We start from the raw sequence: 26,527 nt of genomic DNA, 5'->3' as shown, positions 1-26,527 counted from the left end.
GGGCACCCCCCCCCCCCCCCCAGCAGTTACTTATCTTTTCCCTGTCCTGATAAGAGGCAAAGGAGCGAATGAGCCTCTGCTTGTGATTCTTTGTTCCCGGCTAAGCCTAAACCATGCCACAGGGGGCAGTTACCCAACCTTTTTAGTGAGGCAGAAAGATCTCGTGAAGTGAAATACTGAGTCCAAGGAAGATGCCAAAGCTTTCCAGCAGTTGCATCACACACAAACGTACCTTTTCGCAGAAATACTCCCTACTCCAAGGCCTGTAATTGTTCTCACAGTTAAGACCAACTCTGCACTGCCTTTGTCACCTCCTCCAGCTCCATTTCATTACGATTATATCACATAGCCCTCAAAGACCATCAGGTTCACTTAGGTACCCAACTAACTCCAGGCTTCAGTAGATGGTTGTACTCACAGAAACTGGCACAGACTGAGACTGCAGTGCTAAAAGTGTTTCTCCTGTCATGAGAATGCAGTCACCCAAAATGGAAAGGAAGAACAAGCAGTCATTTATCACTTGCCTACCCTCTCACTTGCCACAAGTAGGAGAATGAAAGCCAGGAGACTGTGCCTGTGTACTGGCCATTCAGCACACCGTCCCTGGAAGTGTGCCTCTCATCTGTACGAGAGCCAGTATGACAGCCCACTCTGCACCACTTCCTCAGTGCATTGTCACATCTACTTCATTTATGCTTCTGCATTAAGTGGAGCCCTAGTTCTTTCTCTAGTGAATGCTGCTTTGTGACTGCTACAGCACCCAACATTTGCAACCTTGAGAGAAGAACTGATAAAAAAATTACTTGCAGACCTAAAGAGAAATTGAGGCAAGGTGCTTATTTAGTGGGCACAGATGTAGATAATGGAAACCCCGTAGTCAGTAGGAAGACATAAGTAAGTATTAACAAGCTAACCCAGAAGATGGAAGAAAGGGAAGATAAGGGGAGGAGGTAATAAATAATTTAGGAAAAGATGCATCAGCATCTACCAAGATCTTCCTGAATACACCTGTAACTAGCGTGGGTCAAACAGTGGATGCAACCACCAGAGACTCCAAAAGACCCCCGACTCAAACCATGGAGCATGTGCAAGGGGCTGGGGGGTATGTACATAATTACTGAGAACTAAAATGAGTATGTGTGGGTTTTTTTGAGAAGTATGATGAATACGTAACTCAACAATAAAGATAGCTATCTTAGTGTGATAAGACAGACACACTTCAGAGGAAATACCCCCTTGTGTCTCCATTGCCACAGCTTTGGATAAAAGAATGCCCGTTTTAGAAAACTCCAAATGGAATCTTAAGGAGTTTACTCAGGCCAGCTTTTATGGTATCAGCTTGACGTTCAGACCCTTGAGAATGCTGTGTCCAGCCAAGGCATGGTCTCTAAATCTCTAGGAATTGGGAGGGACTGAGCTAATGGGAAACTGACCCTGGCCAGGTCAATGACAGAAGCAGGGCTTCGCTTCCCTCTCTCGAGCTGCCTAACAATGCTGCGCCCTGCCCGCCGCCGGCGCCATGGACCCGCGGGCTTTAGGACCCGGCAGCCGACGCGCGCCGGGGCTCCAGCGGTCCGCTGCCGAGGCGCCGCGCTGCAGCGGAAGAGGCGAGGGCGAGGCACCGTGCGCTCGCCCGGTTGGCGTCAGCAGGGGAGCGCCGCAATCGACGGGAGGGCGTCCCGATGCCCTTCTCAGGTGCGCCGGGCAGCTTCACCGCCAGCTGCTGCTGGTGCCCGGCGCCTCTGAGAGGCCTCTGGTAACTAACTACCCGCTTGGGCTTGTCCGAGAGAAGCGGGCGCAATGACGGCGGGGTGGCGCTCGGAAGCACCGCCGTTCCGGGAGCGCGGGCGGCGGGCGGGCCGCGGGCGTGGCTGTGCCGGGCGGCCCCTCGGTTGCAGGGGGCGGCGAGGCCGGCTGGTGCCGAAGCCGCCAGCCCCGAAAGGGCAGATGGGGTGCGCGTTCTCCTCGTCCCTTGGCAACGGCCTGCCCGACCATCTGATGGTGACCCTAAAACGTGAGAGAATGGAGAAAACGCCTCGAGAGATTTGCCTTAAATAAACCAACAAACAAAGTCTTTGAAGAATTCGTCCGAATGAGGTCTGGGTGAACCTCCAACCCTTGATAAGGCTACATTTTCTTTTTTTTTTTTCCCCCAGACGTTTGCGTTCTCTATATATTCAGTTGTCTTTATGTGTGTGTACAGACAGGCACGTGCACATATGGGAGACATAAGCCAGTCTTGTCTATGGGAAAAGAAATTCCTGTCTTTTGACCTGGAAATCCCTCAAAACTGTACTAAGAAGTCTACAGACGAATAGTTCCTTTTGGGAAATTGAGACTTTTTTAAAAAGCAAGGCATTGTTTGTTTTTGTTTTTCTTTTTTTTTTTTTTTTAGCCGACACAATGGTTTGGGTTTGTTTGTTCTCTCGATCTGCTGCTTTACTGGAGTATTTAAAATATGTTAATTACTGAGAATACTTTATTTTATGGAAATGACTGTCTCAGTTACCTGCAAAAAGAACTGGAGTTCAGTCAATCTTGTGAAGTTTCCAGTGCGTTTTGGAAGAGAATTACTTTGTTTTAGCTATGTAATATACCTTTCTATTTTTTCCCCAAAGGAAATACAGTTTTGTGGTCATGGCTTTTTTCTCTGTAAGTTACACATTGTATATGTTAGCCTTCTTAAAATTATCTGTTGATGTTTTATCCCCATGTTGGAGTTCCACTTGTTTGTTGTTTGTTTTTTCTTCCTAACAGCTATCATTCTGGTTTCAGATTTATTTGCTTTACTGGATTTTTCTTTGATTTTTACTTCTCTTTGCATCAGCTGTGTCATTACAAGAACTCTTTTTTCTAGTATGTCAGAACTGTCATTCATATACTAAATTCTTCAAACTCTGCAGATAGCTGAAATAATGTTTATACCTTTACAATCTATTAACTGGTCAGTGTACAGCAGGGTAGTAAGAAGAAGCTGAGGGTCTGCTCCTTCCAGGTCTCTTGTCTTTGCTAGTACTGCAGGATTTTCTGGAAAGCACTTTTGCTAAGCATTAACTATTTTCCTACTTTCTCTGTACTGATCATTGTAATTTTTAAGGTCTTTGTCTATTCTTTCACCAAGCAGATATATAGATATGTATTTTAATAGCTTTCATGAGTACTATTCTATGTGGTTGTTTTGCAAGCAGGCTGGACTTTGGCCTTGTGAAAGCCTTCGGAGTTGGCAAGTATGGTACACTGAGTCTAGGATCTCAAAGTTTCCTAGGCAGTGACCAACCAATGCCACTTCAGGTCTGGACAGGTCCATTGAATACACAGTATGAAGGGAAAATCTTGGAGTCAGTAATGGTGAGTAAAGTTTGGCTTTGCACTAGAAATGTCTGGATGGAAGGTAATGCAGCCCTTCTGGTTGAGATTTGAGTGATCTGAATTCTACGTAAGTCCCTAAGTGGCTAAATAGATTTGAAGGTCCAAAACCAACGAGATGATAGAAAATGCTGTCTATATGGACTTAAGTAGAATTGGAGACATCTTACTCTAGTCCTGTATGTGCCTGTAGCTTTCATAACCTTATTAAAACTTTTGCAGACATTTAAAAAACTGGATCTTCAATATTTGTGGCTTAGTCTGCTTTTGAGGACTTTGCTTCTAGACTTGTTTTGGGGGATTTTTTTAGTTTTTTTTTTTTTTTTAAAGCTCTCCAATTGTGCAAAAGATGAGTGGTTTTTATTTTGTCTAATAAAAAGAAATCAAACGTACCTTCTCTTTCGTGATCGTTATATGCTATGTAAGTACATTGTACTGTGTTTTTGAGAAGAACATGAGAGATACATTAGCACTGGAGAGTTACAAAATGGTTTTGCTATATGCATCCTTTTAAAGTGAAACTAAAAGTGAGCATGTGGTACTTTGTGAAAGTCAAGGAGATAATATGGATTGATAGAGTTATTTTGAATCCTGATTGTAGCCTTACTTCTCAGGCTGAAATAGACCAGCCGTATTCCTGCCTACAATCATTTTCAAGTACATTATTTGTCTGCAAGGTGCTGATCTCATCTGTCCTGAAGTTTGTTGGTAGGTAAACTGGTTTTACAATGCCTTGCCAAAAGTAGTTATGAAGAATTTTGAGGAAAGAAATAGATCCTGTTTGAAATCGCTGACAGTACAGTTGTCACATGTCTGGTGAATCGAGCCCTTCATCCATCTTTATAGATCCATACAAAAGGGATTTCAATGACACACGCTATTGTAAAGGTGGAAGCAGTTTAAGGGAAGTGTAAATCTTGAAATTAAATAAAGTAGAAGTTCATTGTCATGAACCTTCATATTTATTTAAATCCCATATATTTTCCAGTGAGTAACTTCTTCTTCCCATAATTCTCTTTCTCAAACTGTCTTCTTTATAGTTCATAGCCTATGGGCTTTCTTTGTCTGTCCCCTTCTTTAAATATTCTCTCTGTTTCTCAATACATATGCCTATAAAGTCTGTTTTTCTATATTATGTGTTGGTGGTTGTGTTTTTTCTTTTGGGGAAGAAGTATAGAACTTGACATAGAATCAGCAGTAATTACAAATAAAGCTAAGGTAATTCTGCTATTTGTGCGTCTGCCACCGTCTTAGTGCAGAGACATGTTGCATCCTGCCACAGAATAGTAGAACCACCTATAGTTGATAAAAGCTGCTGACAGAAAACCCAAATTTGAGCTAGACAGCATCCAAGCCAATGCATTTGCATCATATGTCTTTAGACCTCTGTTTTCTTAACTTGCTACTACCTTTCTAATTTCCATGTTGTGTGCTTGCTGTTTGCGAAAACTGGAAAAGCTGCTGTCAGCATGTTGTAAGGGAGGCAGCTCTTTTTGTAAAGAATACTGTGGTTTTTATCGTATTCAAGATTTATTGCAGCATTGAAATGACAGCATACTACAGAAATGCCCTATTTTTTTCCACCCCCAGACATTTAAAAAACTCCAAACTTCATTTATTGTGGTTGTTTTTGATGCGTAAGGTCTGTGCTTGCATTCCACCCTGGCTGGAATTTTAGCATGCTGTTAGACTTCAGTACAGCATAAGACCGAAGTCCCAGAAATTTTTCAGGGTTTCCATTTCAGTAAGCATGCTTTGGAAGAACTTGACTGGGAAAAAGCTGTTGTTTCAGTTGGCAAAGTAGAAAAAGGGTATGTTTATTTGTTGTTTGAAAGAGTAGCTGTGTGTTAAAATTTGTTTTTCTTCAGGATGACAGAGGGGCACCATAGAAAAAATACTGAGGTTTGAACGAGTGCATGTATTCATATTAAATCCATTTATACCTTGTGCACAGAAGGGAAGAGAAATGGGATAAATGGCAACTGCATTAAAGTGGAAATTAAGTACTTGAAGTGAAAGGTTCATTATTTCCATGGAAGTAGGCTCTTCTAAAGGAACAAGAGAAATGAAGCCTCTTTATTTTGGCAATCTTGTACAGCAAGCCAGATATCTAGAAAGAAGAAAAGTTGTGGTTGAGTGCAAAATACCGAGTAAAGGTTACTGCTGATATTTCTTTCAATAAAGATTTTTATTTCTTTACTATAGAAATTCCTTTGAAGTTATTTTACTGAGTATGCATATTTATATTCTTTAGGGTATTTCTGGATCCATAAGCTTTGAGTTTACAGTGTTATTAGTTGAAATGGTTGGATTTGTGTTTGGACATTTAAGTTGTGATGTGATGAGCTCTATACAGGTAGTCAACAAACAAATAACATGTTCTTTAATGTGTGTTAATTTATTTTAACACAGTAAAATATTTCCACTGATTTCCAAACCTGGAAGATCTTTTCCATGCATGGGAGATAACCACAAGAAATATTTAGTGATACAGTTAACTGAACGGCCTTGTTCTCAGCAATTAACCAGTTATCTTCTTGCGTGTAGGGTTTTTTAGGTTTAGTTTTTTAAAAACAAAGATGTAGTTGCTGAAGTGCAGATTCTTATCTCCTGTCATCTTTGAGGATTTATAAGGGGACAGATTATAGAGGATTGACCCATATCCATACATTTAACATCAAGTGAAAGCACAATAATGTAGTTAACGAAGCAAAGTTATTCCAAAATTTGTTAAATGTTTCTAATTTAAATTCTATAGCAGTACACAAGAGAAAGCATGAAGAGATGTTACTTCAGTGGTGCCCTATACATGGAATTTTCACTGTATTTTAGCACTGGGGATAAAAACTTAGAAAAAAACAGCTCATCGAGCACTATGTTGCAGACTTAGATGCAGACATCAACTGCCTGTGGCCAGACATACGCTTCTCTAGGACTAGCAGCTAGTTTTTGGTGCAAGGCTGGGTGTATGGGTATGATTTTTTGGTTTGGACCTGAGGTACCATCTGCCAAACGGAGCAGCTGTGGGACGTGTAGCTTTTAGATGGTCCTGCATTATGATGTGAGGTTAGAATAATAGCATGTTGAATTCCAAACGCATTTGATCACTTTATTCATGCTTATACACTGCTCAAATCAATCTGTCATTAAGGTGGCAATCCAACTGTATTCTATTAATTCCCTGCTTAACCAAAAAGAGTCTCTCCCTACCATTTTTGAAAGACTTTTTATGGCCTTTCTTAACCCCCATTTACTTTATTGTGCAGCTGACAATGTGACTCCTTAAGTGCAGTGACAGAATTGAGAGCCAAAGGTGATGCTGTGATTAAGTAAACTGAGGGTGCAGGCTCACTTAGACAGAATTGCTGCCAGAGGCTCGATTGTGAAGCTATCCCCCATGTCAGTATGTTTGAAGCTTTGCTTATAGAAGATCCAAACTTCTGTGTTAAGTATAATTAGCTTAAACTTAAGCATTTTGTGTTGTCTGAATTCTTTAAGGCAAGACTAGTGCCTGCAGAATTCCTCAGCAGTACATCACCAGCTTGAGTCCAGCCTGGATCAGCATTAATTAAAAGTTGCGTTTTGGTGGTTTCTACCGCCTTTGCCGTCCTCTGTCACTCTTTTAAATTTTTTTTAGTGGCTGACTTTTAATGCTAGGGAAACTGCATTACAGTCAAAGCTCAAAATAGAGTTTTAATATATTACCTGATTGTTTTAATAGTTGTTGTAAAGAAAGATAAGAATATACTACATTATATGATTGTGTATAACTGTACAGTTTACTACATGCATGCTGAAGTATTTAATAATAAATTATAACAGTGTAGTTCATTACAAAGCATACAAGCTACTGAAATTACTTAAGAAATTTGTATGAAGAAAATACAATAATTCAAGTTAAGATAGCCCAAGATATAAATTGTTACGTCTAGCAAAACATTGGTTCATCTTCAGTCACAGTAGTTGATAGCAATACTGGTTTCAATTCCAACTGCAAAGTTTTAAAATAAGTACTCATACATTCAAATTACTTTCTATTAGCTTGTCATGCTTTGATTCCCAATGTGAGGGTCCAGACCTCACTTCAGGGTGTATGTCGTATGACAAGCATAAACCACCTCTGAAAAAGGTAAACAATAGTGTGTATCTGCGTAAAAGGAGAAGAGATAGGGAAGGGCTTCACGTGCTTGAGAGTGCTGCTGTATTGTTTTGTGTTAGACTTTAAGGTCACACAGGTGCAGATCGTTTAAAACTCAGTTGCGATGAAGTGGACTGCCCAGGTGGTGTCTCACTTTTCGACTTTGTTAGAGAAATAATACTGAATTGAAATGTCACCTGTTTCCCACTAATGTTTGGCTGTGCTGGACAGTTCCAATTGAACATGACAGAGACCGTCAGTCAGTAAGCCAACTGCACTTGTAAAGATTCTGAGCTGTAGGTGATCAGGTCGAGAAAACATTTTATGTGCCTTTACTGCTGTAATAGCATTAAGACTGACGTCTACGGTGCAGAAAAGAGCACGGGCGGATGGAGAGCATAGGAGCAAACCTGTTAACTAGCAACCCGCTCCGCGATAACAGCTCCACAGGACCTAGCTTCCCGGAGCCAACTTCCCTTCCCTACCAAACCCCGAAGTCAGCTGCCGCTGGACCGGGCCCGACCCTTCAGAGCGATGCCGGCTGAGGCTCCTGGCTGCGTGAGGGCGCAGGACCCGTTCGCTCCCAGGGCGGAGCTCTGCAACCCGGCCGCCAAGGGCGGGGCACTCACTCGCAGTCCGGGACTACAGCTCCCGGCGGGCCGTGGCGGCGGCCGGCGCGGCGTCTGAGTGGCTCGCGGTCCGGGGCTGGCGCCGGGGTAGCGGGATGTGTGCACGGAGCTCCCGCCGCGTCTCCTGCGCGGGACGGAGTCGCGGGAGCGACGCCGAGGGGGGCTGAGGCCTCCAGCTCGCCGCCCGCATGGAGATGAGCAGCGCAGAGACGGCCTCCACCCGGTTCCTCGGCCTCACTCAGCGGTACCGGAACCGGGAAGGCGGGGACCGAGCTCGGGCGGGGCGCGGTGCGGTGCGGTTCAGGCTCGCTTGGTCAATGTGCTGTGTTTCCACCGGCCGCAGGGCTAAAGGGGCCGCCGAAGCGGCGGTGCCGGGCCGGACAGCGCTAAAGGCTACCGCTCGGAGGGGCCGCTGCCGGTGAGGCAACGGGAGTCCCGGAGCTGCAGCCACCTCCCTCGGGGACTGCTGCAGGTGTCGTGGGCGGAGCCAGATGAGCGTCATCAGAGGCGATTTCGCTTCTTGATCAGCGTTAGCGCTCGTGCGAGCAGATACCGCTGGCATAGTGACCGCAGTTACCCATTGCGGAGCGCGCATGTACTCGGGCCTGCCTCTCCAGTTAACCGATACTGGTAGGTGAAGATCTAGACGGTAATGAGAATGGAGAGCCCAAGGCGCGTGCAGCCGCGTCGTTGTGATCAGGTAGACGGCAGTCTGCACACTCCCTCCCACCCTTCGCAGGTGAAGCGCTTACCAGCGACAAACTCCTGAAAGACAAAACGTATGATTTGACACTAGAATCCTCAAAACACATGCTTATTTTTTAAAAATAGCAAATAGGTTTAAACTTGATTTGTCATTTGAATTTGAGGTCTGTTAAGGTTTGTAGGGGCTTCTGTTGAAATGAGAGGAAGCTGGTCCTCTCTCCATCGTTCCTGTATGTGTATGGAACAGCACCTGTGTTCCCAGATAAATGGGAAAGGGAGGTGGAATATATCCTGAGTGCTGTACAAATATGTCAGCTATTTATTTTTAGGTAAAGAAAGGCTTAACAATATTAGAATACTTTGCAGTATAACTCAAATTATTAATCCAAACTGGTCTGGTAAACAAACTGAAGTATTTCAATGCTGGCAGCTCATCTTAACAGGATGGAAACTTCTGATGTAGATCAGGTCAGAACTGAGGAAGGATGTGATCCAATGAAGAAAATAATAAGAAAAAAAATAATATTAATCACAGCATATTTTAAAAATTAGGTGTTACGATGTGTCAGAGAGTTGATGAGCACTAATCTTAGTGGTAACAAAGACATGCAGCCTGGAGTTCGTTGGGGCGCGATAATGTGAAACTTACATATGCATAAATTGAGGCTAAGCTGTTTAACTTTTACAAGGCTCTGTGTAGCATTTTTGTTGGTGTGAGATTCTGATTTAAGTGCTTGATACAAAGCATACGATAATGGTGCTGTGAAGTAGAAGTGTGATATGAAGTAGGTTGAGAAGAATCAGATTAGCTGTTGCGTGTAATTCAGATTTTCAAAAGGACTGTTCTTGTGTTTGAAAGATATGTTTTAGCTACTTTGAATTGGTGTGCAAGTTGATAAGAATATTAATATTTAAACACAATTGTTTTAATCAACATTTTCCTCAGACTCACGTTGTTTAAACAGTAAGAGTAGTGTTGGGAAAATGCGTTTGATACCAAAAGGTTTGGTTTGTGGTGATACAATATTGTTCCTTAAATTATCGGGGTGTAGTTTGTTGAACCTTTCAGGTGCACAAACTATTCTTTATACTTTTTCTGGGTTTATGTTTTTAATATTGCATGGTCTAAAAAATAGGTTGACTCATTAAACTCACCTGCTCTTGGTGTTTCCTCTGCATTATTTGATGCATGTACCCAGTCTTGCTGCATCTGAAATCTCTGTACTCTTAGTAGGGATAGATCTTGGGTATGTGGGCTGGAATTGAGTCCTGTGGGTTCACCTTACAAGGCATGCATGGATATCGTGTCTTTGTTTTTCACCTGTGTCACCATAGATTTCTGTGACTGTGGGATTGCACTGGAGGCTCTCTGGGCTATTACGGTAACTTCTTATCGAGACCTGATGAAAAGCGGTGGGAAGCCTCTGCCAGTTTCCTTGCAGAATATGACAGTGATGTTTCCTTGTTATGTTATGTGTACTGCTGTTGGCTGCTATTTGCCATGTTCCTTGTCATTCTGGGGCCAGCAAAGCTAGTGAAATGTGATATACTGCAGTATGTTGGAGTGCCTCCTGAAGGCAACTACTTACGGCTTGTCGTTATAGAAATGCTAAAAACAGTCAAATAATCATGCTGGGATTAGTTAGATAAAATGTTATTTCTAAGGATCTGGAATAGAGGCTCTATTCATGTGACAGAGAATAGAGTTTGGTAGACTTTGCACATACGTAGATATGTGAAAAGCTTTGTATTTGCAAAGTTATGATAAACCAGAAATACCGTATAGATCAGATGGTGTCATTCAACATCTGCTCTCTCACAAACATCAGGAGGTCTTGAAGGTAAACTTTTCCTTGGGCTAACCAGCCTCCAGAACTTATCTAGAAGCAATGTTGAGTATACCAGACTGAGCGTGGAGGGCAGTGATCTTTTCCATGTTGAGAAAAAAAAAATAGATTTGTACGGTAAAACTCAAGCTTAGCGCTGCACTTCACTTTGTCTTTTGTTTTCACGTGACATTCTGTTTGAGAAATGTTACTGCAGTTGTTGTTGTTGAGATGTATCTTAATCTTAATGATCTTAGTTAAAATCAAACCAGTGTATCTGGTCTGCTCTTAATTCTACCACCATGTTTTGGGCGTGACTTTCCAGGCTGTTTGCCTGGGCTGACAGGCATATACCGTAATACATATTTTGACTTTTTTGTATTTGTAGAGTCATGGCTTTCATGTTGCATCCTCCTTTAACGTGATAACCCGTACTTTGTTGCATTAGTGCTTTCGTGCATTGTATACCTACATCCATGTCTTAGTTATACATGGTTTGGTTTTGAGTAATTTATTTTTTATGTTTTATTTAAAAAACACACTTTTTTAGCTACTGCAGCATTAATATGCTCGGGTCTCAGCATACTTTTCCTCATAGTATTTGTCTTTCACTCAGTTGGAATATCACTGAAGTACGTTTGTATGCAGATAGTTCTAAAATGTTTTCATAACTGCCTGGGTGTATCATGCAGGTAATGCATGAGATGGCATTTTCTTCTCATTTTATGCAATCTGAGATTAGCTTTGCCACAAGGCAGAAAGTAGTTTTGTTTTATAAACCGTAGCTTGCTTTTTCTCCTGTTTTGTGGAGCGATTGCATGACTGATGAAAGTCTCTGAAAAGTATCCGTGTGGACATGGCTTCATTTAAAGTACAGTAGGCCAGATGCTCTTTTTGTTGACTTTCTAATTTGTATCCTGTTTGTGTTAGGAGTTGTCCATATGTCAAATGCACAAAACAGTGACCTGAGTTTCCCAAAACTTGAAAAGATTTATTGTGACCGTTGTTGGATTTTAATGTTTATTTATTTTACCTTTGAATTGTCTCCTTGAATTGTCTTGAATTTACTCCTTGAATTGTCATCTTACATACATTTCTTCCTTTGGTCAAAGACTGAATTTCAGAGCTTAGTGAGTCCTATTTCCAAAATGTTTCACTACCAATACTGAGGTGATCAGTGTTCATTGGTTGGAATTCTTTATACAGTGGTTTCTAAGGCAACTATCACACCTAGCCACAAAAATTAATTTTGTAGAAAAAAAGTAGAACACAAAGAAAATGGGAGCATTACCATGAGTACTTGAATTTTCTGGAAAAGTAAAAAAAAAAGTAGAAAACACATAATGCCTTAAAATACATTGCAGATGAGGCGTTCCTTTTGTTTTGTGAAGCATCTGCAAAATTTCATATGTATCTCAAAATACAGGAATTCTAAAAATTGCATCTGATCACATAATGAGTAAATACTCAATGTAATCATAACTTTTGCTTCCAGGCAGGACACAGAGATTTCTTTTCCTTTTGAAATAATATGAAAGCCAGACTGCAATGGCGGCTAGAGAACGTGCACGTTGTAAAGAGTGTTCCCTGCGGTAGTGAATTTGTGCACCACAAACCTTGTTCAGCAGGAATTATATTTGTTAATGACAGAATATAACATTGCAGGAGATCTAAGTCTAGTTGATATGTGTACACTGATGAAACATTTTTATTCCAGCTCTATCTCTGAAGATCTGGGTTGCAGACGTGGAGAGTTTAGCAGAAAGCATTACGGATCTGTGGAACTTGTAAGTTTACATAGCCTGTCCTGTCAATGTAGCAGCTTAAAAGGCAGAGCTCAAATCCTTGTAATTTCCAGGTTTAAAAAAACATTGGATCTAGTTTGGAAAATGTGCTTTTTAAGCTGGACTTGAGAGTTATTGGTGATAAAAAAGTGACTTAATAATAGATATATTAAACCCATGCTAGGAAATCTTTTTACTACCTTATTTATTAATATTTCCTAATAATGGGACAGGAAATGCTGTATAAATATCGTGTTTACACCCAGATGGAAATTGAGCCTTTTTTTCCTCTTATAAGGTGAAGATTGCAGAATATTAGGGAAGCATTGAATGAAGTACTTGCAATTATATGAGTTAAAACCTCTCTGTGTATTTGTATGTGTACATATCTATGGATCTATGTGATTTTATGTGTACATGCCTAAGAATAGGGGAAGAGAGTTTAAAATTAAAAGAACTAGTAGCAATAAGGACCTTGAAAACTACCCTAAAATCTGTCAATTATTCTGCGTTTTCTTCAAATTCAAAGGTTAAGTTGGCACTGCACTTTCCTTATCTATAAATTTTGCAAATCCTCTGATTCCCTTATAAAAAGACCAGTCAATCTTTCCAGAGCCCCTTACCAGAAATGACTGTCATATCAAACTATGACATTATGAAACTATTGAAGTCTTCATCTGGAAACAGCCCATATTTTCTGATGTTGATGCTGCAAACAGACCAGGACTTATGTTGTTCAATATCATCACTGCGTATTATATTCGGAGATTAGAATCATAGAATCACAGAATGGTAGGGGTTGGAAGGGACCTTTAGAGATCATCTAGTCCAACTCTCCTGCAGAAGCAGGTTCACCTAGATCGAGTTGCATAGGAACAAGTCCAGGCAGATTCTTGCTGTGCTTTGTCTCCTGAGAACATCAATAAATAAAATCTAGTAAAAGGCTGCTAGATCCAGTAATACTGCCAGCAAGGTAGAGTTTTAGGCTTAGCAAGGCTGAAAAGACAAAAATCATCATGTCTGTAAGACCCGTTGTTTTGACGGGACCGGGCTTCACGATTGATTTCTATAAAGTAAACAAGTCCCTCTGTAGCCATTCTGTGTGTTGGTGCAACCAAAACCTGAGACACGAGAATTTCTGATTAGTACTGGGGTCTACCAAAAAAGTGAACAGCTTTCTCACTTATGCCTCCTTAGAGTTATAATTGGGTTGTTCCAAATCTGTAGTCAAATTAGTAATACCTGTGCCCAATCCCTTCTTGGTCGGTAGTCACATGATGCCTGGGAGAAGAAGATACTATAGTAAGCTTTGATTTCTCATCACATGGCTATTTTTGGAACTAGAACTTCTATCTTAAAACTCTATTACAGCTTATATCTAGTGATGCTGATGGAGCCATTCAAAGAGCTGGACGGTTCCGTGTGGAAAATGGCTCCTCTGGCGAGGTAAGTGGCTAAAAGAGCTCAATAGAAAGCTGAAGAGATAATTGATCTTCAGTTATTGCTGAAATACATTGCTGAAAGATGTATTTGCAATCAATTTCTAAGGAAGAGGGCTTGAAAAATGCTAAATAATGTGAGAATATAAGAATCTAGAAGGAAAGAGATGGTGGGGTTTCTTTCCTCCAAAGTCTATCTTAGCTCTACTTTCAAGAGTTTGCAATCTCCACTTTTTTATTTTTTAAAGAGAAAAGCTCACATTTTGTTTAGTTTTGGTAACATTTTGCTCACATTATAATGTTAGGAGAAAAATACATCTCCTATCCTCTGAATATCACCTTATAGTCTCTAGTTCATAATATTGTATCGGTGTTCCTGGTCATATTAATATGTTCAAGCTGACCTTTGTGCTTGTAAGTTCACTCCTTGGTGTAATGAGGTTATAGCTTCACCGTTTTTTCCCCCTTAGTTGTCTTTTGACAGCTATGCTTATCTTTAGATAAGAGCTAAAGAAGTTAAGTGGAGATTGAGCGAGTCATTCCCTCCAGATTCCTGCACTCTTAAACTTCCATTGTATCCCTGAAACTTAGTGTGTCCAGTGACACTTAGGTTTCTACTTATCTTAATTTTTTATCTTCCTTTGAAAAATGTTTTCAGGTGTAAATATCATCTCAGTTTTGAAAGAAAGAGGGCATTGTGTTGTTGAAATGCATGAAAGGTCTTGTATTTAACCAATATTAGCAGTAAACTATTACAGTAAATTGTTACCAATGCCTGTTTGCATCAGCACTGCTCAACAACTGACTTCAGAAAAACTAATTGCTTTTGAAAAAACAGTGTACAGCTTAAACTCTTCTGGTGACTCAGCCACTGTTGGGTTTTGCTAAATTATGTTCTACTTTTTTTTTCTCAGCATTTGATCTAATGGTCTCTCAATTTTTTTTCAGGATAGAGACTACACTCCGGGTACATGGCACAGAACAGATGTGCATTTGGAAAACCCTGAGTATCATACAAGATGGTATTTAAAATATTTTTTAGGGAAAGGTAATGATCTTTTTGCGAATGGCTTGAAGTTTTGATCAATTAAAGTGCAATGTAGCTCGAGGTGCTGTTATTTAAATATGGAAAAAAAGTACTGTATTAATTTAATATTAAAACATTTTCTGTCCTGTATAGAAGACAAGTTCTTGTCTCATGTATTTTTAACCTGAAGACAGAGGATGGGTTTCTTAAAGTGTTGGAACCCCTAATACAAAAAAAAAGATGTTTTAAAACCTTTCTTGGCCTTGAAGGCTGTGGCTTTTTTTTTTTTACATATCTGTATCTATATATGTATTTATGTAGATAAGTATATATTTTTGCATATGAATACGTATATTTACAGTTATACATGTCTTTCTGTGTATGTGTCTCTGCATCTGTATATCTTCTTAACAATTAATGATGGGTCCTTTTTTCCCCTAACAGTTCATCAAAATTACATAGGTACTGATACAGAGAAGAACCCTTTCTTTCTGTCTGTTGTGCTGTCTGACGAAAATAATCAGCGTGTTCCTCAATACCATTCAATACTTTGGAGAAAAACAGTAAGAAACCAAATATTTAACTGATGCTCTGACTTTCTTGTTTTCTTGTTTGTTTTGGATATGTTTATTATACATTTGTTTGATTTGTTCAAGATTTCTACAGGTAATACATATTTTTCAGTTTATACAATAAGAATATATAATTCTACCATAGTAGTTAGAACAAAACTAGCTTTTTAGATAACATTCTACTAAACCTTCTGACAGAAATCTGTTGTGCCGGATAGTTTGTAATTGATCCTACCTGTGTTATTTTTAGAAATGTTGCCTATGTTGTTCTTGATTACGTCCTGCAAGCCAGTTAGACCATGACTTGATACTACTTTCAGGATTTTCTTACACAGTGTTTAGAAAAGAGCCAGGTGTGATACTGGTCTGCAGAGAGAGACCTGGGAGTCCTGATTGATAATAAACTAAACATGAGCGAGCACTGTGCCCTCGTGGCCAAGAAGGCCAATGGCATCCTGGGATGCATCAAGAAGAGTGTGGCCAGCAGGTCAAGGGAGGTTCTTCTCCCCCTCTACTCTGCCCTGGTGAGGCTTCATCTGGAGTCCTGTGTCCACTTCTGGGTTCCTCAGCTCAAGAGAGTCAGAGAACTTCTGGAGAGAGTCCAGTGCAGGGACACCAAGATGATCAGGGAACTGGAGCATCTTTCATACGAAGAGAGGCTGGGGTTGTTTAGTCTAGAAAAATGGAGACTGAGGGGAGATCTTATTAATATTTACAAATATCTAAAGGGTGGGTGTCAGGAGGTTGGGACATCCCTTTTTTTCTGTAGTAGCCAGCAACAGGACAAGGGGTGATGGGATGAAGCTGGAACACAAAAAGTTCCACTTAAACATAAGAAGAAACTATTTCACCGTGAGGGTGACAGAGCAGTGGAACAGGCTGCCCAGAGGGGTTGTGGAGTCTCCTTCCTTAGAGGTCTTTAAGACCCAGCTGGACATGTTCCTATGCGACTTGATCTAGACTGACCTGCTTCTACAGGGAGGTTGGACTAGATGATCTGTGAAGGTCCCTTCCAACCCCTACCGTTCTATGATTCTATGGTCTTGCTAATACTGTTCAATGAAGTTTTTTCACTTCATGTTCCATAAGAGCCTTTTATCCAAGCAATTGATTTAAAACTCTTGTATACATGCTTCTCTCTTTTTTTTTTTAAGTAGTTCATGTCTGCTAGTTTTGGCAGCCCTCATACCATGTGCTAAGGTAGTAAAAAATACATAAAAAATAGTTTCGCCCAATCTGTGACTTTTTTTTTTTTCAAGCAGGTAGTAAATGTGGCTAAAAAACCTAGCATAGTTCTTTTATGTCATTGTTTTTATTAATATTTCTATTTGAATATACAGAAAAAGTCAGTGTGTCTTGTAATATCTCCTAGCATTTTTTCTTTATAGGGTACTCAGAAAATATGTCTCCCATACAGTCCCACAAAAACACTGTCAGTGAAATCTATATTAAGGTATGTATTTCCAAATATATTATAAATTAAAATATTTGTCTTTATGGTTTTTTGCATGGTTTTTGCAATAGGTTTATAAAACCAGTGAAAACAGATTTAGAACTCGTAATCACTGAAGGCAGCAAAAAGTGAATTTTAAGCCTGTTCTCTAACAGATAAAGCGGCAACTTAAAATGGAGAAAAACTGTTAGCACTTTTTCTTCAGCAGAAGGACTGTTTTCCAATTAAACAGGTGCTAAGTGGCATTGCAGAGATTGGGAACAGATATCTTTGTTAATTAGATAGGCAAGAAAGAGGCCTAAGTAACAGGAGATTTTGACTAGAGAGGTGGTTATTGTGTGGCCCTAGCAGGAGGAAGCAAACAGGGAAATAAACCAGTGTTATACACGCTATCAGTGGAGCCAAGAGACTTCCTTCTCCCAGCCTGCTCTGGGCACAGCTGTCTTCTCCGGTGTGAGGTCCTCCATGAACTGCTGACAGATCTCAGCTTCACTGTTACCCTCCATGGATTGCAGGGGCACAGCCTGCCATCTCACCAAGGGATGCAGGGCATTTTGCTCAGGTACACCTCTTCTCTTCCCTCACTGACCTTGGAGGTCTACAAGGTCATTTCTCCCTCATTTCACTCCTCCTACCACCACCAAAAATCCTGCTTTTCTCGCTATTTCTCCTCAAACAGTGATTGCAGAGGTGCCCAGTTGGCTCAGCTCAGGAGGTGAGCTGAACTCTGCAGCCAGGGGTAGTTTTGAGCAACTTCTTACAGAGGCCTCCATTGCAGACGTTCCCTATTACCAGAAGTGGCTCCACACAAACCCAGCACCTGGGAAGAAGGCGTCTTCTGTGTCTGCCCACCAGGCACTGAAACATCCCATCCTGACCTCCCTTTCTAACCCAGCCTTTCCCTCCACTCTCACCCACATGTACATTTTCGGTCAGGCATCACAGAGTGGAGAAACTTTGTCTTTTGTTAGCGCTTTTGCTGAAACCAACCTAAGTGATTATCTGATTCTATGTGTTCCTTTCTGTGGTAGTCCAGTACTTTACATAGGAAAATGCTGGCTTGTTTCAGACCTTTTTCCCCACTTCTCTCAGAGTCTGTGGCACCTGCAGTCAGCTGGATAAATGCCATCTCCTATTGCTCACTTGGACTAAAATCTTCCCAGACTATTATTTTGCTTTTGCCATTCTTGAACCTTCCCTTTAGGCCCAACTAATATTCCTGTGACAGTTCACCCCGTTCAGTCAATGTGAATGTAGGTGTAGACTGTCTCTTTGGTTACATTAGTAAACTTTTTTTTTTTTTCCCCTAAATCAATGGGAACTTTTTAATCCCTTTCAAAAGAAACTAAAGCAAATGCTGTGGGCATTGTGATCTAGCATAAGCAATGATGGCAAGATGCATCAGATTTGACCACCCTGTTGGTTCACTGTGCTCCAGACAGACTGCATTTAGCACTGTGTGACATGCTGCGCAGTTCTATCAATAATTGCTGGGGATAAAAATGGGCAAAAATAATAGTCAATGCAGAAATACGAGGTAGGGAAAAAATCCTATAAATTAATACTTCTATTTATTGAGGCAGGTGATCTTGTTTCTTATTTAAGTACTTTGTTCTATTTGTGGATCTTTGGCATGTGAATTTGATGCTGAACTGCTTGAGGTTTTTTTTGACTTGCCATGAATTCTTTTAGAATGGAAAAAATGTTTATGAAAGAGGTTATTGAGTCCTCCTAAAATGTTCACGATGCTTATATGGTAAAGCCAAAGTGATTGGTGATGGAATCAAGCTCTATGCTTTGTAAGTAAATACAGTAAGTTTAAACTGAATCTCCGTGCAGGATATTACTAATTTCTGTTTGTAAAACCCAAAATAAGTTTATGAAGTCTGGAGGGTTACTATCGTGGGAAAGAAATGGCCGGTCTGTAAAACATTTCATGCAACCAGTTAGTAGTTAAATGAGTTGAGATATATTGAGGTATATACTTGCCCTTCCATAAACCAGTATTTCACTTGCATTTTAGTGCTATGAGTCTTGACAAATTTGAAAAGAGCCCAAGGGAAATTTTTCACCCTGAGATACAAAAGGTAGGAGGTGACTTCTTTTTTTGTTGGGTTGTTTTTCTGTATTATTTTCTGGAAAAAATTTCATTAAGTATAAATGCTACTAGTTTGTTTGTTTCAGTATCAGATTCACGGTGAGTAGGGTTACATGATGCTACCACATGAACTGTCTTTATCAGTTCAACTGGCCACTTCAACACAAAACTTAAATATACAAGGATGTTACAATTTTATTTGTGTTATCTGTGATATCAGTGTGTTAAAGATATTGTGGTTTTTTTACAGGATTTATTGGTTCTTGAAGAGCAAGAGGTAAATGTAAACTTACCGCTCCTACCTGACCTGTTCAACGAATATAGATTTGTATTTTAAATATTTGCACTGGCATACTTGTGACAACTTACAAATCAATGACTTCTTGCAGTAAAAGTATGTAGTATTTCTCTGCAACTTATGAGATGAAAAATAAATTTAAGCACCAACTTAATTCACTGTATTAATATATCATAAATTTAGAATATAATAAGTTTCATTGTCTGTGGTCAAAGGTAAATTATTAGGTATCGTCTACTTGAGCATGTAATGGCTTTCATATGAAATGTCCACAAGGTACATCTATAAATGTCCTTAGAGAAAGCATTGTTCTAGGTCTTTTGATTGCATGTTTATCATGTGATATTTGTTTATTTCTCAGGGATCTGTCAACTTCAAATTTGGAGTCCTTTATGCTAAGGATGGGCAGCTTACAGATGATGAAATGTTCAGCAATGGTGAGTTTTTCACCTTTTTCTTAATTGCTTTATTTATCAGAACAAAAAAAAATGTCAGGTGTCTAGACAAGGAAGCCATAAGGGAGGCGATTGTTGCGTGAACAGTATTTTTGTTAGGTTTGCATTCGTCATGGTTCAGGACCAGCCAGCAACGAAGCACCACGCAGCCTCTTGCTCGCTCCCTCCATACACTCCCACCTTTGTTAGGATGGCAGAGGTGCTGATGGTCCCAGGAAGATGGGAGGAAAAAAGATAACCAAAGACCTTGTTGATTGATACATGGGCAGAGAGTGTTCACTGCCAGTTACAGTTCCAGGCAAAACAGATTTGACCACTTGACTTAGAGGAAAGTAAGAACAGTTTATTTGACTACCTACTAGAAACAGAACAGACAGAAAGTTTAGAGCACATTCTTACAGGAGTCACCTTTACAGCCGCTTCCCTGTTACCAGAGATGGCTCCACACAAATCTAGCGTTGGGTGAAAAATTGTGGAGTAGAATCTTAACATTGCTGTAGGAAACCTATCATTGCAATTTGGAAGATACTGAAATTTCTGTTACAGAAATAGACTATACAATGTAAGAAGGGAAGCAGTCAAAGGAAGCAACTTGTATTACCTGCAAAAAGTCACTGTTGTTTCTAGTTCTTTCATGTTTTTGCAGATGTTCTATGGGATTGAACAGTGTCTTGGAGTTAGCCTGTTCTCCAAGGCTGGGATTCTGTTTCTGTAAAGGTAGAAGGCTTGGATGAGATGAGTAGAAACTAATTCGGCCGAAACTTTGTCCCTCATGTCCCGGAGCAGGACCTGTTCCTTTTTGATTATTTTTTATAGGTGTTTTATTAGTACACGTGCTGTTCTGTTTTAACATTTATCCCTTCCACATGTAGAAACTGGAAGTGAAAGTTTTCAAAGATTTTTGCATCTCTTGGGTGACACAATTACTTTGAAAGGCTGGACAGGATACAGAGGAGGACTGGACACTAAAAGTAAGAGCTCATCTGAAGCAAAAAAGTTGGTGGGGGGGAGCTGCAATATACATGTTTTTGCTCATGTATATGCTTATTATATATATTGTAGAAATAATACGATCCCAAAACAGATTTCCTTATGTGCATGTTAGGTGCTGTGCTTCACCAGGAAAAAGTCAAGTTAGCTTAAATCACCAATAAGGAATGCAGTTGCGTAAAAGCATTTATATGACCTGTTTTCAAGGTGAACAGTGTCATAAAGGACCTAATGTGTTACTTGCTTCATGATAATAGGGCATTGTGGCTTGAAGAACAGTGTGTGATTTACGGAGGCTAGGTGAAGGATGTTCTAGGTTTTAAATATGTGATTATACAAGATTAGGTCGTTGTTCTTGTTTGGACCAACATAAAACACACGGTGACTTCTTTTAAAATGGATCGAAACAAAGGGTGACTGAAGAAGGTTTGGTAGAAGCACTTGAAATACCTTTTGATCTTTAGCAAACTTAAAGGACACTCTTGCTGAGAATGTTTTCTTCCCCTGCAGATGATACAACAGGAACCTGTTCCATCTATACAGTTTTTCAAGGGCATGAAATTATGTTCCATGTTTCAACCATGCTACCATATTCTAGAGAGAACAAACAGCAGGTACATGGTTCTCTCTCTCTTTTTTTTTTTTTTTTGTTAAATTTTGTATTTATTGAATCTGGAACTTCAAAACTTGAAAAGAAAATAGGGGGTTTCTTGGGTTTCTTGCTTGTTAATACTTGTTAACGTTTTAGAAATGTAAGACTTTTGGGTTTTTTTTTTCCCCTTAGTATTATACCTAGTGCTGACAATTTCATGACCTTTGTTGTAAGATAATGCATCATATCTTTATTAAGGTAGAAAAGACACAAAGAAAGTAAAAATTTGTTAGCTGAAAAGCAATCGAGTATTTGGTATTGAGATGACTTACAGAGCTTCACTGCTGCAATAATCATTACCTCAAAGCTTTGTGAAAGGCTGGGAATTAGACTTGTGTGTGAATTGTCAGTACGCTCATATACTGCATTCAGCTCTGTGACCATCACCATAATGGAGGACATGGACTTTGTGTGCACCGTAGCAGCGCTAGGTTTACTTGCTCATAGTTAAATAATAATTTTACGTTGACTTCAATCATAATGACTATAATGCTTGTGGTTTAGGAATATTGTTTTATCATTCTCTCATGGAATTGTTAAAGTATTTATTGATATCTTTTATGTAATTTTGTCTTTTTTTTTTTTTTTTTTTTTTTTCCCCAAATCCAGGTAGAAAGGAAGCGGCACATTGGAAATGACATTGTCACTATCGTGTTTCAGGAAGGCGAAGAGTCTTCTCCGGCATTCAAGCCTTCCATGATTCGCTCGCATTTTACACGTATCTTTTTCCTTACATTTTGTAGTCATTTCGTTGTTTGTTTGGTGGTTTGTTTTAAATATGAATATTACTTCTATCCAAGTCCTTCCTGCTGTTTACAGAAGTGAAAGCCGTTCGAGAAAGATGGTTGCATTCTTGCATTCTTTACCTTCAACTGCTTGACTAAGAGTCTCTATGTTTGCCCCATAAAGCAATTTTTACGTTGAGCCACAGTTCAAAGCAAGAGTGTGAATTTTAAGTAATATTTTTATTGAATGAATTTCTTTGGATCACTTCACAAATTAATTTCATACATTTTCATAAAATACGAAATCATAAATATATTTATGTTAGTGATGTGAATTCATGTGGAGTTAACTACTGAATATTATATTTTAATGTTTCGCTGCTGTGTATTTATGTATTTTTGATCAGTGTTTCTCAACTCTTTTAGATGATGAACCCACATATTTTCCAGATTTTTGGCATCGAGTGTTTTTCAAACTTTTGGTTGAAAACACAGCAAAGACAATGTGATGCAGGGGGGTTGGACTAGATGATCTCTAAAGGTCCCTTCCAACCCCTACTATTCTATGATTCCAAAAAACAGGTGACAATTGCATGGGATTATCATGAAGTCACACTAGTGGTCAGTAGATCCCAGTCTGAGAGTCTCTTCGGCTGGGTAGAAGGAAATGAAAGAATGGATGGAATTGGAATGGACAGAAAGAAGAATTATTTCTATCCATGCTCCGTTGCTGACTTTTTAAAAAGGATTGCATAGCTTATGACTTCTAAACCTAGTTCTCAGACCGACTAACTGTTGTCAGAACTTTCTTGCTACTTTTGCCTGTATCTTTAGATATTTGAGGAAGTAAAATATTGTTACTAAGAAACGTTTACCAAGTCAATGTACCTCGTCACCACACTGTCATCGTTAGTAAAAAAGGGAATAACTCTTCCCTCATTGCTACTAGGAGGACTTGTTGTGATGTAATTGATACACTCCAGTCTCCTCGATTTTTGACCAACATTTTGAGGTTCATTGTTCTTGGTATCATAATGAATTGGAGGGGCAGATGTGTCCTAAATCCACAAGGAAGTGTTGTCATTTAGATAATTTTAATCCACAGTGGGTCAATGGAGTTGTACCACTTTCCTGTTATTTTGAATTGAGAGTAGCCAGGGATAAAAGTGTCCGCAAGAAAACTTGGGGCTGACGCTGATCCGTGTTAGATGTGGTAAAATCTCTAAGTTCATTTAATCTGCATTAGCACTTTTTACTTATTTTCTCTACATACCATAGCACCCCTTTTTTGATACTTCTACAATGGGAAAAATTAGCATACAGATATCCCACTGTGCTGTCCTATGCAGCAATGATAGCTGTTGTAAGGGTTTGAAGTTTTATCTGTGAGACAGGATTGAATTGCCCAAATAAAGGCATCCAGCACCAATTTAGATGGCCCAGCATATCTGAAGTGACTATAAAGGTCTGGCATATATGACTTAGGGTCTATAGGAGTTCTGTGTCCCTTTTGAAATCACAGCTAGACACTAGGCAGTATACTCTCTTAAATATCACTGGATGCTTATGTTGAAATAATTGAATTCCATCTTAAGCTTTTTTATTGTGCAGTCTCCAATAGTGCTGATCACAGCTATTGGCAAAGATATCATTACTGTTACCTGGAACAAGCCCATTCAACTAATGAAGTTATTCAGACTCTCACTTTCTTTGACACTATTTGTAAGGACTGTAAACTTAAGAGACGATGTTAAGGAAGTCTGTCAACGCAAGAAGCCTCTAATTGATTCCATAACAAATTTTTGTAAGGCAAGCATGAGGCTTTCTCCAATTTCTTTTTTTTTTTTTTTCTCAGATTTGTCTAAAGTTATGGGTCAAGACTGGTAATACATTTTTGTATACTTGCACTTTATTTCTTATAATTCTCTTAGCGACGTTTAATCGAAATTTTTTTCTTCAGTGGAAGTTTTGGTATAAGGAAAGTTCAGATACTTTTTTTCCTAATGAAAATAATTTCGAATCACAACTGTATCACACACAAACATACAAAGCGCAAAATTATGTAGCGTGTTTTATGCTTTTTATTGGCAGGAAGTCTGAAGTCTGCATTTATGGTGCTACCTCAATTTTTGAAGCACAACAGAACACAATAAAATTTTGTATGGGACCTCCTTTATAAACAGTGAAATGTCTACAGTCTAGTATATTTTATACATTTACATTGATTAATATCTGTTACCTTTATGAAATCTGCAATCTGCTGCAGGGAAAAAAGTGTATTAAAACAGATGTGAGCTTCATTCATACCAGATTAACTTCCTTAACTACATGGCAGATATTTTTGCCTTAGTGAGATATAATAAGCAGAACGATAGTTACAGGTAGGTGCTGGTTGTAACAAATAATTTAACACAGAATATCTGATGGTTTAGCGGTAATGAGAAAATATTTTGTATTGTACACCTCTTTGTACACCAGGAAGCCAAATGAACTTGGGAAATTGTAGAGCAATGTAGACCTGGATGCAGATGGCTTTAAGCTGGCTATGAATAAGTTGCATGTTTCTAACCGTCAAAAAAGTGTAATTCTGGAACAGGCATAAGCTAATAACAAAACTACTTTTTAAATTAAATTAAGCAAGATTATGACAGTTATGCCTGGCACATTCTCACCTGCTGAAATCAATGACATGGTGTACTACACGTAGGATGAAAGTTAATGAGATGTCATGTTGCGATAGCCACGGATTGTGGGTCTTCACAGGTCTGGGTTCAGATATAGCTAAGCAAACAAATTCCTTTTTTAGGGATTTAATAGAGTGCTTATACAGTTAGACATCACATACCTAAAAACCTAGTGGAGTTTTGCTGGTAAATAGTGTGTTCTGTGTACATTTGTTTTTCAGTTAGCCTTGCGACACTCACATTTGGAGGCATATGACGTCCAAGTCTGAATCTGTTAGATCTCACCAGAATCTGAAAATCAAGCATTTCTGCAGCCTTGTGCCTAGGCTTTAATGAACCAAGTGGCTTTAACCAAATAGCTAATCCCAACTGTTGTCTTGAGGTTAATGGTGAGATGCCAGAGATATCTGTCTGTCTGGAAAATGCAAAGTGGCAGTGGGATGTCATTGTCCAAGAGAGGTTCACCTTGTGCTTGAATCAAATAAGCAGAAAAGAGGAATAAAAGAACCACTGTTTAGCTAACAGCGTGTGCTGCAGTTCTCAGTAGAGGACATAGACTTGCCATAGTTTCTCCTTTACAAAATGCTAGCAATGTCTGTAGAGATCCCTCTTCTATTGAAAATGTGCTAAGTCATTTATGACTTGGACGAGGTCAAAAGGAGATGAGAGAGTTGTGTTCTCTTTTGGATGTATGCCTGAGTGGATTGGTTGTGTTTGAAGTCACTGCCAGCTCAGATGCTGAAGTCTCCCAAGTCTAAAGAATGTATATTAGGAAACCAAAATGTTTGGTTTGTCCAGCATCAGAAAAGAAATTTTAGGGCACAAAAGTAAAGTTGTCTCAAACTGGAATATGGATGTGTATACATACAACACTCAAAGCTGAAAATTTTGCAAGATGAAAGCATGAAGTCGATGCGTTAGACTTTGAATGCAAATTTCTAATGTTTGTGTGAGCCTGCATGCCACTGGATATTATTTAGCTAAATTTTAAATTATTTGTGAATCATTCTACCCCACTTTGCAGGATGAAGCTGAAGGTTGACAGCAGTGAGCCTGCTCCTTTGAGGTGACCTACTAGTTAGTTTGTACTGGAAAGAGAGAAACTAAACTTGGAAATGGCCTCTAGGAATACAGAGTCCTTAGGTAGATTAGTTTTGCTTCCTTTTTCTTTGACAATTCAAAAAATGTGAGGACTCAGGCAGATTGTGAAAGAGGCCCACAATATCCCTGGAACTGATCACCTGGCACTGCTACTTGTTTTGAACACTTTGACAGTCAAGAAATACAGTACCAGTGTAGAAGGCATTCTTTTAGCCTCTCCCTCTATGCACTATACAGACTAGCCATGATCCATGGTTTCAAAAGCTGCTGCTCAGATCCAATCATGTGGCTCCAACGTGTGCAAACTCTGTGTTGCTTTGGAAGGTTTTTATGCGTCATAGGCTGAGGAGTCTTTGTGGTCATCTAAGAGTCTGTTCTTCTTGCTGCAATATAGATTACTGGAAGTTTTTGTATCTCAAAGATACAGGACTAACTGAGCCTTCTTGCATTGCGCTAAAACTTCATTGTTAGCGGTAAGAGTTTGGTGGATTTTGTGCAACTGCAACTCCACCTGCTCATTTATGAATGTTACTTGAAATCATCCACAGGGTGATATACATATGTGTGTGTATATATATACAGGCA

At 39.6% G+C, this 26,527-nt stretch overlaps 1 protein-coding gene across 11 annotated transcripts in view; it reads left to right on the top strand.

Moving 5' to 3' along the window:
- The first annotated feature begins 1,682 nt into the window (after positions 1 to 1,682).
- Positions 1,683 to 26,527, top strand: part of GARNL3 (GTPase activating Rap/RanGAP domain like 3) — a 50,931-nt gene continuing 26,086 nt past the window's right edge. For 7 of the 11 annotated variants that reach the window (XR_009820042.1, XR_009820040.1, XR_009820041.1 and 4 more), the window contains exons 1-13: positions 1,683 to 1,756; positions 12,382 to 12,451; positions 13,820 to 13,894; positions 14,836 to 14,935; positions 15,359 to 15,477; positions 16,875 to 16,939; positions 18,963 to 19,026; positions 19,288 to 19,314; positions 19,697 to 19,772; positions 20,663 to 20,761; positions 21,291 to 21,394; positions 22,042 to 22,150; positions 24,493 to 24,538. Coding sequence is in view for 7 of the 11 variants with exons in the window: in XM_062011338.1 (XP_061867322.1) it covers positions 1,683 to 1,756; positions 12,382 to 12,451; positions 13,820 to 13,894; positions 14,836 to 14,935; positions 15,359 to 15,477; positions 16,875 to 16,939; positions 18,963 to 19,026; positions 19,288 to 19,314; positions 19,697 to 19,772; positions 20,663 to 20,761; positions 21,291 to 21,394; positions 22,042 to 22,150; positions 24,493 to 24,538 (1,028 nt within the window). In the remaining 4 variants the exon portion in view is untranslated. Of the gene's footprint in view, positions 1,757 to 8,148; positions 8,378 to 12,381; positions 12,452 to 13,819; positions 13,895 to 14,835; positions 14,936 to 15,358; positions 15,478 to 16,858; positions 16,940 to 18,962; positions 19,027 to 19,287; positions 19,315 to 19,696; positions 19,773 to 20,662; positions 20,762 to 21,290; positions 21,395 to 22,041; positions 22,151 to 24,492; positions 24,539 to 26,527 lie in introns of those variants that run through there. The other 4 variants (XM_062011336.1, XM_062011334.1, XM_062011337.1 and 1 more) reach the window with 3 other exon arrangements.

Source organism: Colius striatus, chromosome 19 (genome assembly GCF_028858725.1).
Source record: "Colius striatus isolate bColStr4 chromosome 19, bColStr4.1.hap1, whole genome shotgun sequence".
Lineage (NCBI taxonomy): Eukaryota > Metazoa > Chordata > Aves > Coliiformes > Coliidae > Colius > Colius striatus.
The sequence above is the reverse complement of the archived record's forward strand: the minus strand, read 5'-3'. Positions and strand labels throughout refer to the sequence as shown.